General features: G+C 40.7%; 1 protein-coding gene across 4 annotated transcripts in view; it reads right to left on the bottom strand.

The window, feature by feature from the left end:
* The window catches only part of LOC122787814 (signal transducer and activator of transcription 5B-like), a 2227565-nt gene that overhangs the window by 268934 nt on the left and 1945225 nt on the right, over positions 1-13406 (bottom strand). For all 4 annotated transcript variants that reach the window (XM_044054718.1, XM_044054719.1, XM_044054721.1 and 1 more), the window contains one exon: positions 7040-7134. In XM_044054718.1, the coding sequence (XP_043910653.1) occupies positions 7040-7134 (95 nt within the window). The remainder of the gene's footprint in view (positions 1-7039; positions 7135-13406) is intronic.

The following is a 13406-nucleotide window of genomic DNA, read 5'->3' as shown; positions in this document are numbered from 1 at the left end:
CAAGATATCCATCAGAGCTGGATACGAGGAAACCTTATGTGCTAGCAATAGATCACCTCTTATAGGACCTTAAGGAGATCTGTGTAGGTCAGGGTATTCATACTCTGGGTTCTCCTCGTGAGGAACCTTTGAGGGCATTCTGTTACAAGTGCCTGGGTAGGTATATGCCAAAGGCAGCAGTGCACTCAATAATGGGTCTGATGAGGACTGAGTAGAGGGGTACTATTACTTCCTTGGACCTGGATGCCCTACCCTTGCTTATGAGTTGGGTGGCATAGAATGATTACCTTATTATCTTGGCTACATGTTGGTCTAAAACCAGATTACGCTACACATGTTCCCAGATTCCTAACTATTGCGTCAACTCTGAGGGATGTTTTATCAATGAAGTAATTAGCTTGGGTGGATGTTTCCCGAAGGGCATGAAAATGCATTTCTTTGCACTAAGTTTTAATTCATGGCTTTCGCACCAGTCATTTGTTTGTGTTAGACCCTCTTGTAGAATCCTGGTGTCATGGGGAAAATCTATGATAGTAAATTTACAGTCATCTGCGGACTTGATGAGCCACAGGCCTTTGACATTAGCCTTGACTTCTGAGAAGCAAATGCCAAACAGGAGCAGGCCCAACACAGAGCTCTGTGGTACTCTGCTGGTGAATGGCCTCTTGGTAGAGGTAATCTCACTTATCTCGTCTTCCTGGGTTCCCATCTGTGAGCCAGCTAGCAATCCAGCGAGTTATGTAGGGATTTATGCCTAGTTCTAGAGTCTGTCAACAATACCCAAATGAGGCATCATATCGAATGCCTTGGTCAGGCCATGGTCGGTGGTATGCACCATTTTAACCTTATCCATAAACCATGGAGACCCTCTTGAAGTCTTCCAAGTTAAGAAGGCAAGACCTTCTCTTAACAAAGTTAAACTGAGATGGGTCCAATGTCTGTAGGTTACCAATGTCCTTGCTGAACACTTCCATGACAATTCATTCCATGGCTTTGCTTATTAGACTTGTGAGACTGATGGGTCGGTAGTTCCCGGGATCAGTTAATGGTCCACTCTTATGAAGAGGGATGACCATTGTGGCCGTCCATTCACGTGGCATGCAACCTGTTTTGAGGATGTAGCTGAAGAGTGCCTCAAGTGGTCCTGCTAGGTCATGTTTTAGGCTATTTAGGAGGCAACTAGCGATATTGTTGGGGCCCATTGAAGCAGTGTTTTTGGCTTTAGTGAGCAACTCCTGGACTTGCTCCCTGTTGATGGCTGGGGGGATATGCTACAATGGATTTCACAGGGGAGAGCTGAGCGTGGGATAAAGTTAGAGCTAAATTTATCAACCAGTGGCTTTGCTATATCACCTTGATCAATGAAGGTTGTGCCATTCACCACCAGTCATTTACCACTAGCTCTGCACACTGTTTCATATTACGATAAAGATTCCTGACATAGCCGAAGAAGGCCTTGTGTCTGTCCTTAACCTGGGAGGCTATCCTGGCCTCATAATTGGTCTTGCTGGACTTTATTAGACCTCTTAGTTTCTTGTACAGTTGAATAAGAGAACTCTAGTCTCTATGAGAGTTGCTCCTTATGATTTTGGCCATGACTTTTTTCTTTTGTTATATAACCCGTTAAGGTACGTATTCTACCAGTGTGGTTTGCTTTTGGTTTACAGCAGACAGAAAAAGCTAAAAACTAGCCCCCATGCCCTATGTCTAATAAATGACTACACTTTAAACCCCCTTGAGTGCCTCCCAACTGAGAGAGATCAGGTAAACACATTCTGACACAAGATGATTGATTCCAGAACTTTTTAATGTAAAAGTGAGGCAAAAATAGCACTCAAGTACAGATCAACACCTAACAAAGTTCCTAAAAAAACTCTGGCTGATGAAACAATCTCACTTTAAGCCTCCCTGTGTATTTCCCAACTCGGACTGACCAGGCTACTTTACTACTGCCACTAGAGTAGCAGTCCCGGTCTTCTTAATGTAAAAACACACTTTAGCTGGCCAAAAGTGAAAAGGTGCCAACTAGCTAAAATAAGCAATTGCCACTTTAAACTCCCTTGTGTGTTTCTCAGCTCAGGCAGACCAGGCTACCTTTCTACTCCAACTAGAATTGCAGTCCCAGCCTTCTTAACATGAAAACAAACTTCATATAGACAAAAGTGAAAAGGTATCATAAACAAAGCAAATAACTAGCTATAACAAGCAATTCTCACTTAAGGCCACCCTGTCCATTTTCCAACTCTGACTGACCAGGCTACTGTACTACTGCCACTAGAACAGCAGTCCCAGTCTTCTTAATGTTAAAACACACTTTTGTTAGTCATAACAGAAAAGGTAACAGAAACACGTCTAATAACTAGCTACAATTAATTGCAAGTCAATTCAAAAACGACAAATCAGCAATGAGGAACACATACACTTCAAGGCAATTTCAAAGTACACTAACAGTCGACTGGGAGGGCCTTCCCAGCTTCTTCTGTCAGTAATCAGTAAGACCAGCACAGGAGATAAGACTGGGAGAACCTTCTAAGGTCAGCTATACAGTAGGGGCAGGCAGCTCAAAAGTCTAAGTATAAAACCAAAATAGTAATAGAGAGGGTGGGAGGGAAAATCACCTAGGCCTAACACAGAAACCAAAAAGCAATGCCGACTATAACAAAAATACCTTAAATAATCAACTAACTTCAGATAAACAGAAAAAAACAGACAAAACTGGCTTAAATGGTAAGATAAGTGAAATTGTAAACTTACCTAAAAAGTACTTCTCAGAATGCAAAAAATGTAGTCCAAGTGCTTTTATCAGTTTGCACCAGTCTCAACACTGAGATGGTGCACTGCTAAGTATGCCGTAAAATACCAGGGAGGGGGGTATTATTTGTCTACAGCAAACTCAGAGAAGGACCTAGGCCTAGCACAGGTATCAAAAAGCAATGGTTGACTCTTGAGTTGGCAGCAACTTAAAAATCTTTTACACTTAGTCATACATGACAGTTTTCTTAGCTGCCTTTAATACATGCTGCACATTCTCATAGAAAAGGCTTCAAAAAACACTACATTTCTATGATCTATGCAGTAAGCTGAAGAAATAGAAGGTTGGGGTGAATCAAAGAACCTGTCTTGTGAGTGTAAATCCATCCTATGAGACAGTTTGTGTCGACTGTCCATGGTCATTTACAGAAGAGCGAAACACTGCAGTCTGGGCCAAAATGGGGGCTACCAGTATTATCTTTAGTGTCTCCTTATGAATCTTTACAAGAACTCTGGTTATGAGAGGAAAGGGTCGAAAAGGAGTACAGGAATATTCACATCCTGGGAAAGAAAAGGCACATTCTTCCAGGACTTGGTGCAAGGGGCCCTGGAGCAGATGTTCGTTAACTGTCTGTTGTGAATGGAGGCAAACACATCTACTTCAGGCATTCTGCCACAGCTGGATCAATTCCTCGAAGACCCCCGGGTGAAACTTCTACTTTTTGGGAGTATGTCCTGGTTCTTGTCAGCTTGTCTGCTACAACATTCTGTTCTGGCAGAATACAAGTAGCCTTTAGGGATGTTTTGTGCTAACTTGCTAGTTCACAGGCTACCATGCCTAGTCTATAATGGGGGTAGGATCTAATGCTCCCTGTTTACTTATGCACCACATCACTGTAGTGTTGTCTGTAACTACTAGAAGAGGACCTGGAATCCAAAGATGGCTCGGAAATCTGGCATTTATTAGTGCCAACATTTATTTGACATTTATGTGCTTCAGTTCATCCTGCTGGTTCCACATTCCATGGACTTTCATCCCTTTGAATGCAGCTCCCCAAACAAAGTACAAGGCATCTGTGGTTATAGACCAATAAGGGGCTGCAGGATAAAAAGGGAAGTCTGGGTTTATGGATAACTGATTCACTCACAGATAATCTCACTTTTGACAAACCACAGCACCAGGATCTTAATGGATAAGGGGTGTTGGCATTGGGTCCACAATAACTTGAGGAACTAAAGGACTTTTTTTTCATGTGAAGTCTGGTCAAAGGAATCGTGAGATTTGTGCAGGCCATGGAATCTAGAATTCTGAGATGTTGCCAGAATCTGGACAAAAAATGTCAGAAACTGTTCCTTTTAAAAATCTAGCCTGTCCTGAAGAAAAGTCATCATAAGGGTTGCATCTAGGAGACATCCTGGAAACACTATCCTGTAAGATGAAATAAGACAGGATTTCTCTAGTTTTACTTGAAATCCCAAACAGATCCCTGACAGCTTATGTAAGAGTTTGCAAAAATAAGACAACTGTCGAAATATGGAAAAATGCACTTTCTCAACACTCCTGCAGCTACTGACACCCCAAAGGACATAGCAGGAAACTGAAAATGTAAACCAGACACAGAAAAAAAATCTGAAATCTCTGAAAACCGGAATGTGATGACAAGCATCTTTTAAATCCAGAGTTACTAGAAACAGCAAGGTGGATGTGCAGGTTTAGAAAAACAACTAGGACAGGTCTCCAGGTCCCTTCTTTCTCTGGTACCAAAATTTCTTGAATAAAAACCTTCCCCTATTTGATGGTGAAGAACAGACTTTATAACCCCAAGGCTGAATTTAATTTAGGATAGGAGGAAACAAGGTGGTTAGATTGGATGGATGTAGAACAATCTGTTGGAATGGAGTAATGGATTTCTACTGCCAGTTATAACTTTTCTGAATGCTTCTAAGAACCCAAGTGTCTGATGTTGCCTGCTGATACAGAGGGAAGTGAAGAGCTAGGCTTTAAGAAAGTGTTACTGAATTGCCAGAGGGAGGGGGGAAGACAAGATGGGGCATATAGTCTATCTACTTTTTTAGACTGTCCTTTGTTTTGGGAGGATCTTCCCTTCTTGTTTTTAGCCTCTCTGCTACTGTTTTCTGAAAATGTGTTTGTTTATGCTTTTCTGGGATTACTTATTCTATTTCCTACAAAAGGGACCTGAGAACTGGAAGTTTAAGTTTCTGTGATATTTGGGGATGGAGGGGTTGAAAAATCTGTATAACCCACAGAATTAACTTTCCCCTTGCATCAAATTTTTTTGGACCTCAGCAGATGAAGGAATGAACAGGACAGCAAGCAGGAGCATAGCTTTCTCATCCTCTTGTAAATTCTGAGGATGCAGCCAGGTAAATTCTTTCATCACTAATCCAGTAGCAGCTACTCGATGAACAGCATCAGCGCTGTCAAAACAACAGTTTAGAGAATGCTCAGTTACTTGAGACACAGAAAAAAGTAAATAATTTAGATTTCTTTTAATGCCTGAAACAAGACTGAAAAAAGAAATCTGTGAGTCTGAGGAACATTATAAAATGTATCAGATTTTTTCGGGGCTGGTGGCTGTCAGGCAAACTGCTGAGTTTAAGGAAGGCATCCTCTTGGGCTGACAAAACAGTGGGGAGATAGCTGCTGAACGAGGGGAAATACACCTATAGCAAATTATATGGGACTCATTTCTTTTTGTTCCTTCTGAAATAACTCCTTCATCCTAGTAAGAGCACCAGAAAAAGACAACTCTTCAGGTGGGGAATCTGAAGAAAAACTTTCCTCAGACTTCGATTCCCCATTCTCTTACAGTCTAAGGCTAAGTCTAATTCCTGCACATTAGACTGTGAGAATCAGGATCTGACAGAGAAGGGAACCTTTTCTTTTTTAAATTAAAAGACGACCCAGACTGAAAGGCTTTAAATAAGCTTTTGGTGAAACTCATCCAATCCTCTTTGGCTTAGACATAGGTAAAGAAAAATTATTAATTTTAAGCTTCCTTTTCTTTTTGGGGGGGGGGCTCATCTGAGAAAAAGCACTCAGAAGTATGATCTTTCTCCTGGGAATTGAGCTCTTTGGTGCAGTCCAGTAAAGAAAGAACACCTTCCTCCAATGTTGGCAAGAGTGGTTCTCACCACCTGAAGCACACAGGTGGGCTGGCTCTTGCAGACATGCCTGCCTCTTGGTCCAAAGAGGCTTCCCATAGAGCAGCACCAGAAGGACTGAGAGAAACTGACTGATGAGCAAGCTGAAAACTCAGATATGGGCACAGTGGAGCCATTCACTGATGGGCAAGGCAGAGAGAAAGCCAGAGAAGGAATTAAAGCCTACTCAAAAACTTTACAGCTGTGATCCAGGTCCATGAGTCTACTGCCAAAAGCTACCTGAAACACGTACAGCAAAGCTTGAGTGTAGCACTCTTTCCCCAGATGAAAAGGCAAGGCATGAGGTAAAATGTCTAGAGTACTTGTCTACCCAAAAAACTAATCCTTACTCCTACCCATAAATTCTGACAGAAAAGATAATTTTTCCCTCACAAAAATGAAAGGTAGTCCCCAAATGGGTACTTATCTGTCTAACATTGTGAAGTGCTAGCTGACTGCTGACCCACAGAGTTGCAACAAAGAGCGAGATTTGCCACTTGCTTCAATGGCAAGAAACTTCTGAGGCTCTGGTGTCCATACCACTGTCTTTATGCAGCTCTCCTACAGCTTTACAGCAGTTAGGATGCATGGAAAGTGCCCTAAAGCTTTGGAAACTGGCCGGCTGTCCAGTCCTTGGCTTGATATGTTCTATCTAGCTGAGGGTACTGCAAGAGTGATGCAATGAACATCTTCCACTGTTCTGCAGGCATTATTGCCTGAGTGTACCCTGAGGAAATACAGATGATGGTGCAGTGGCTGTGACAATGGTAGCTAACCTACAGCTAGTGCACATAACATAGGATGTGAAATAAGCATCCTAATCTGTGATGACATTCATGGAAAAAAATATTAGTAAACATGTCTAGCACGTTGGCAATTGGTCCAAATAACAAAACAATACTGAGACATAGGAACAATGGGGAACTCCCAGGTTAAAAGCAGGAGAATCAGTAAGAAAAGTGGGTGCGGACCACTATGTGGTCAATAAACCCAGAATAAAGACTAGTTGTAGATGCCTATGAGCATTAATCACAAATAAAGAAATACTTAGTTTCTGCATGATGAGAATAAAAATACAAATCTGAATATTAATTATGTCCACTTTACATTTGACTGGTCTTACCCATCATTCCAGTGAGGTTTTAGGTGTTTTTTTGTCAGTTCCATTACTCCATCAAACCATTGCCAAAATGTGAAATTACGGCCAGGCAGGCTTTCCTAAATAAAAAGCATATTTAAATTACAGAAAAGCATTTCTATAAAAGAAAGAATGTTCTCACATAACCCATATATAAGTCAAGGCTCAATTCAGACAGCAGAAATAGAATACATTTGGCCTGTCATAATTCTTGACTTACCTGTGCAAAATCAAAATATTCCTTGAGGCTGTTTATAGGTCACTAGGAGCCTACTGTCTCTCATCATGCTTCATGTACCTTTAAGAAGTCACCATTCATTACCTGAAGGTGTCAAGTCTAGGGGTCACAAAAGTGCCTGGTTAAGCTTTTCTGACAGCATGGTAAATAAGAAGGGGCAGTGTTGAGGTAGCAATCACCAGTTACTAGTATAAAGCACTATCCATATAAAACCAGCAAGGGGACCAAAAAGTTTACAAGAGATGGAAAGCATAGGATAGGGCAAGTACAAAAATCTAAGGACAGAACAAGAAGCAAACGTAAAAAGGAATAAAGGTACAGAAAAATCACTGTCTGAGGAGATGATAAAATGATCTATTATACCTTTACCAAATACATTAAAGTAGCTTTGTTAATGCCAGCTCCTTTTGAGAAAACTAGTGTGTGCAATATGACAGACAAAATCCTTACAGGCATAGCCTTGAAAGCAATCAATCAAAAAAGAAAGCTATACAGCAATATAAACATACACGCACACACAAACACACTACTGTTTTACACCTTTGGTGTGTGTCTTGAGTCACTGTTACTTGCTTCACGTCCTTGTCTTTTTTCTTACAGTTGTCATCCTTGGGGATCTATTCCTTTCCTAATTCAAAACAGCATACTGTGGTGGCAATTACTAGTTAACAATAACAGCACTAGCCATAAGACACCAGCAAGCCTATTAATTTACTTCTTTAAAAACGTAAAGTTCTTATTTTGAAATACTGGAAACTTTATGGCTTGTATTAGCTAATATTGTACACTCCTCCTGTTTTTCTTGCTGTACATTCTGGGCTGAGTCTGAAATTGGTCATTTCTGATCTGTGGTCTATACCAGTAAACAGACAGACATAAATAATAAATGTTGCCTCTTCTTGCACAGCAAAGACTGCTAACTACTACCAATCAAGCAAGCAACTTCCACAGCACTGAGGATAACTGAAAAACTGCATACTGCCTTCTATTCTTTCTGATGGCTGCTACTAAATAGCCTTTCAGTTACAGCAACAGGAAATGGAGTTCCAAGTTAATAGAAAAATGCCGAAAAAAAAAAAATCCAAAGAGACATAGAATAAACTATACTTAGGAAAGGAAGGATGGTTTCTGCTGCAAATGTTAAGTACCTCAAATGACGTATAGTTGTGAGACATGCTCACCATAAAACTGGCTCTATCACTGCTACTTATTGCATCAGAACCACAATCTGGGACATATACCACTCCAAATGCAATGGTATCTACTGTCAGATTTACAGAGCCATTAGCCATCAAAAACGCAGTCATAATAAACCTGATGTCAGAATATAAAACAGGCCGCAACCATGTGCCTTTCAGTTTATTCTAATCTTCATTTTCTTGAGTAGACATGACATTAACTGACATTATCCCACTCTACAAAGGGGGAGCCACCTCTGATCCCGGGAACTATCACCCTATTAACCTGATGAGCCTGGCCTATAAGGCCATGGAACATATCATCATGGAACTGATAAATAAAGACATTGGTAACCTCCAAACTTTAGACCCCACTCAGTTCGGGTCTGTGAAAGGCAGATCATGCCTCCTGAATCTGATCAACAACTTTGAGGCAGTCACCAAAGCTGTAGATGAGGGTAAGGTGGTTCACACAGCCTGTCTTGACCTCGCCAAGGCTTTCGACACCATCTCCCATTTTGGAATTATAGCTAAACTCACTAAACTAGGTATAAATCTCTATGTCACAAGATGGGTTGCCAATTGGCTCTTTGGTAAAAGTTGCAGACTCCAAATCTGACTTCATACCCGTGACAAGTGGAGTACCACAGGGTTCAGTCCTGGGACCTCTCCTGTTTGGTATCTACTTCTCTGAAGTACAGGCTAACACAGAAGATCTTTGGCTAATGAAGTTCGCAGATGACTGCAAACTAGGAGCCACAGCTGAGTCCCCAAATGATGTGGACATCCTACAGAAGAGCCTTACTGAGACAGATGCCTGGTGTCAGAGCCATGGCCTCAAGCTCAATGCCAAAAAGTGCATTGTCATCCCCTTTGGTAAAAACTCTGTACCCATGAACTATCACATAGGCGGCAGTCTACTTAACACCGAATGTGTTATGAGAGACCTGGGGACCCAGGTGGACAGTAGTCTCTCCTTTGATAATCACATCGCTGCAGTAGTCAGGAAATCCTTCTACGTGGCACACCTCATCACAAAAGGGTTATCATCTAGGAAAAAAAGGTGATTGTTCCCTTCTACTCGACACCAATTAGACCCAACGCCCCTTTTGGAATGTACCTCACAGGACATCTGCAGCAGCTGGAAAGGCCACAGAAGTACCTCACAAAGAGGATCACTGGTCTCAGACAGATGCCCTACACTGACTGTCTCAAAAAACTCCAGCTTTACTCCGTAGTATATCGCCTACTCCCAGGTGACCTCTGCCTAACATATAAAGCTATGTCAAACCCAGATCCGTTTGACATGCTACACCTAAAGAAATCCCAATCCATCTGAGCTACACGCTCTAAGGACTTAAACCTAGTCACCACAATAAACAGGACATGCTGGAAGGATAGATTCCAGTCCCACAGACTTTCCATACTCTGCATGACACAGATGGGTAGCTTGTTCCAAAGTTCCTCATTAGCACTCTTCAAGAAAAATCTTGATAAGTGGATGGGAAAAAGGAAATACACCCCGGGGACCACTTTCGTGGCTCTGCTCGACAGGGGCACAGGAAAATAACTCTCTTGGGTGGCGTAAGTCAGGGAACCTTGTTGGCTAGGCTTACTTAGGCCCTTGGGCCGATAGCCTAGTACCTACCTATGAATCTATGAAGATGGAGGAGGATAAAACAGACATACAGCATGAAGACCAAAGTGGCAAAACACTAGGGAGACATCACAGCCAAATAGAGGGAACTATCATGGAGCCGATGCAGCAGATACCTAAGAAGTTTGAGTACTCACTGAGAGGTCTTCTGGAGAGTGTAGTGGCTTACATCTCATGTTATAAGCACAAACTCTCCAGGATGGAAGTGACACATGAAGTAGTGAACAGTGTAATACACTTGATGTCTCTTGCAATCTGAGAAAACTGTTATGGAAGTACACATTTAGGGAATACAGCTTGATGTCAGCACAACGACCTGAACATGTCTTTCATGTTCTAATGTTTACACATATATGTGTCTGTCTCTCTTTCCACAAATTAGGACCATCACCCATCCCTTAGTGAATGGCAAACCATTCACTACTGAATAGTATAATTACACTGAGGCAGGTGTTTTCTTCTCTTCTAAAACCATTGTGGGTATTTGAAGACAACCAATGTTAAAAGGTCATTACTTATATGACAGGCCCATTAGACCTTCCTCCATAAAACTCTCCCATCCCAGTTACCCTTTCCTTTAAGGAAACTCTGAGCTTCATGAAGGCTTCCATGAATTAATGTATTGTCCCTCTGGTGAATCAGTATTTATGAACAAATTTTGCAATAACCTAAATCACTGTTACTACAGAATCCAGCTTAAAGAATACCACCTTCTTGTCCTGAAAGCACCCTGACTCTGATCTGTAGTGTGGTCTTACTTGAATATATAGGTAAGCATAATCCATATAGAGTTGCCATGAAGATGCATCTTCTATGCAAGGCAGCAATACTTTCAGTGTTACCATCCTGATTTTCTTTGTTTGAAAAATGTGCTCAGGTATGAAGAATCTAGTACTGGTCTCAATCTGATGTCTTATTTGAAAGCAGAAACTGCCCGCAACAGAAGCTTATGTCAGTCTTGGTGAATGGCACCCACTACACATCCTTCATTATTAATAAGCTATCCACTAAAAGCAATGCCTGTGCAGTGGGATGCAATGGAGTGTGCAGTGGGATGCAATGGAGTGTGAGGAATGTAATGAACTTGTGTTTTTTTTTAAGAAATTATACCATATAACATTAGGCTGTTTTCTTTAATATGCAAGTTGCCTCTACTTACTTGCGGCCAAGAGGTGAGATAATAATAATAAAATCATTATCCCGTGGGTAAAAGGAGAAGGTGTGGATGAAATATTGGCATGCTGTCACTTAAATGACATCTACTGATATTTCTTATCACCTCCACTGACTGAAGTATCTCTTGATTATTTTTTCTTACTCTATGTACTACTATCAGCTGCAAGGCTATAGGACAGATGCACCCTTTATGTAAAAAAGCATGTTATCTGTTCAGTTCCTTGAAATTGAGGTGTTGAAGCATGCAATACTTTTTCAAAGGACAATTTGGTATTTTCCTCATTTTGAAGGTCAGCAACTAAATGCTGTTGCCAGTTGGAAGGTCAGAAAGCAAGTATCTATTACCTGAAACACTTAGCATACCGGACAACTAAGACTTATCTTCCAGTTAAGTTCGGTTTCTCAACAAGGCACGCATTCACAATTTCTGATATGGCTGGTCAAGAAGTATCATCAACAAAATCATATAGGCACATCAGTGCAGATTCCAATTTTATTAGACATAGCTGTAAGATATTTCAACATTTTTATCTCCGCAGTCAGACAACGTTTGTAACTTTTCTTGGACATGACAAAGTATCAGGTATGTAATTAACAGCTCTTAAAGCCTGGGTACTGGACTTGTCTTCCAACCTTAATTCTCTATCAATGGGTAAAGTAGACAGTGGGAGATATTTTTGTAGACTAGGTAGTAAAAACAGAAATAAGCAAATTAATTTGTTTCGGCTACTGTAGAAAACCTTCTTTATGAGTTTTAAATGGCCTGCCCTCTTTGGTGCTGGAGACTATTTTCCTTCATATCATCACTGGAAGTATTACTGCACAAGGTAAGGATTCTCAACTTACAAGTTTGGTAACCTCACGATGAACTAACATGGTTTAGTAACATTCACCATGGATGCAAGTTAAAAAAAACTCAACAATATATTGGAAAGCATAATTTTTAAGATTTAATAAAAAATCCCTCATAATGAGGCGAGATATGATTTTAAAAGTCTGTAGTATTAGGGACAAGTAATTCTAGGACTGGCTTTTGATCCCTATTTTTGGAAGTCATCAGAGTGGAAGTGCTGCTTGGAGAGTTTCCTTCTTTGCCAGAAGCTTAAGTGGAGGACTCAGTTTCCCATTCCTCTCACCTTTTTTAATCAGTGGTGTTCATCTTTCCTGTCTTTTTTAATCTCCTATGATTGTAAATGTATTTCTCCTTAGACCTTTTCCTCTAAAGGTTTTACATGTTTCTTGGTAAGGGGTAAGGTATGAAAAAAAAACGTTAAATGCCTTTGTCTGGAAGTTCTATCACACTTCAGAAAAGTATCACAACATTCAAAGCAACTATCCCAATCAAAGCAAAATAAGTGCTTGGTATGGTGATCTTCAGTTTCAGTTTGCTTATCCCACACACACACTTGCTGACAGACTGGTGGGGTAAGGACAGAGCGATACAGGTTTATGTCACTGTACATCTGAATGAAGACTCTTCATGTTTCTGAAGAAAATATTTAAGCAGAAAGTGATTTTAGTTGAAAATATGACCAATGTTTAGGCAGTGTGTGCCACTAAGCAGTAACTTCTCTGGTGCAAACTGATGGACCACTGGTTACTCAGCTTGTGAGAAGAGCTAGAGAGACTGAAGAACACACTGCATATATAAAACTTATGCAACCTGTGTCAGGATCTCCAATGACACAAGACAAGCAATAGGCCTCACAAAGACTAAAAGCATGAACAGAAAATCTGGCCAGAAACTGGGAAAACAGAAGGTGAGTAAACACTAATGTTATGAAATTCTGTTACAGTGACCACCCTCAAAGAAGATAAAAAATACATAAAATATTAAGACAAGCAAGCATAAATTACAGTACTGTGAAAAATAAGGTCATACAGACAGTTAAAGAAGTCAGAGGAACAACTGAACTTATAAAAGTAATTTCCAAACATTTAAACATGCTACTAACAGTAATACTAGATGAACTACAGAAAGGAGATAATCCTGGGTACATCCCTGGTCCCAAGAAAAGTAGACTTGGCCAAAATCAAAGAAAACAGCAATACTGATTTTATGATCTTTTAACAAGTCTGTATGTAGGAATGGGATCTATTCCT

Source organism: Protopterus annectens, chromosome 13.part0 (assembly GCF_019279795.1).
Source record: "Protopterus annectens isolate FY-2018-M chromosome 13.part0, PAN1.0, whole genome shotgun sequence".
Taxonomy (NCBI): Eukaryota; Metazoa; Chordata; order Ceratodontiformes; family Protopteridae; genus Protopterus; species Protopterus annectens.
Note: the sequence above shows the minus strand (reverse complement) of the source record. Positions and strands in the feature narration are given on the sequence as shown.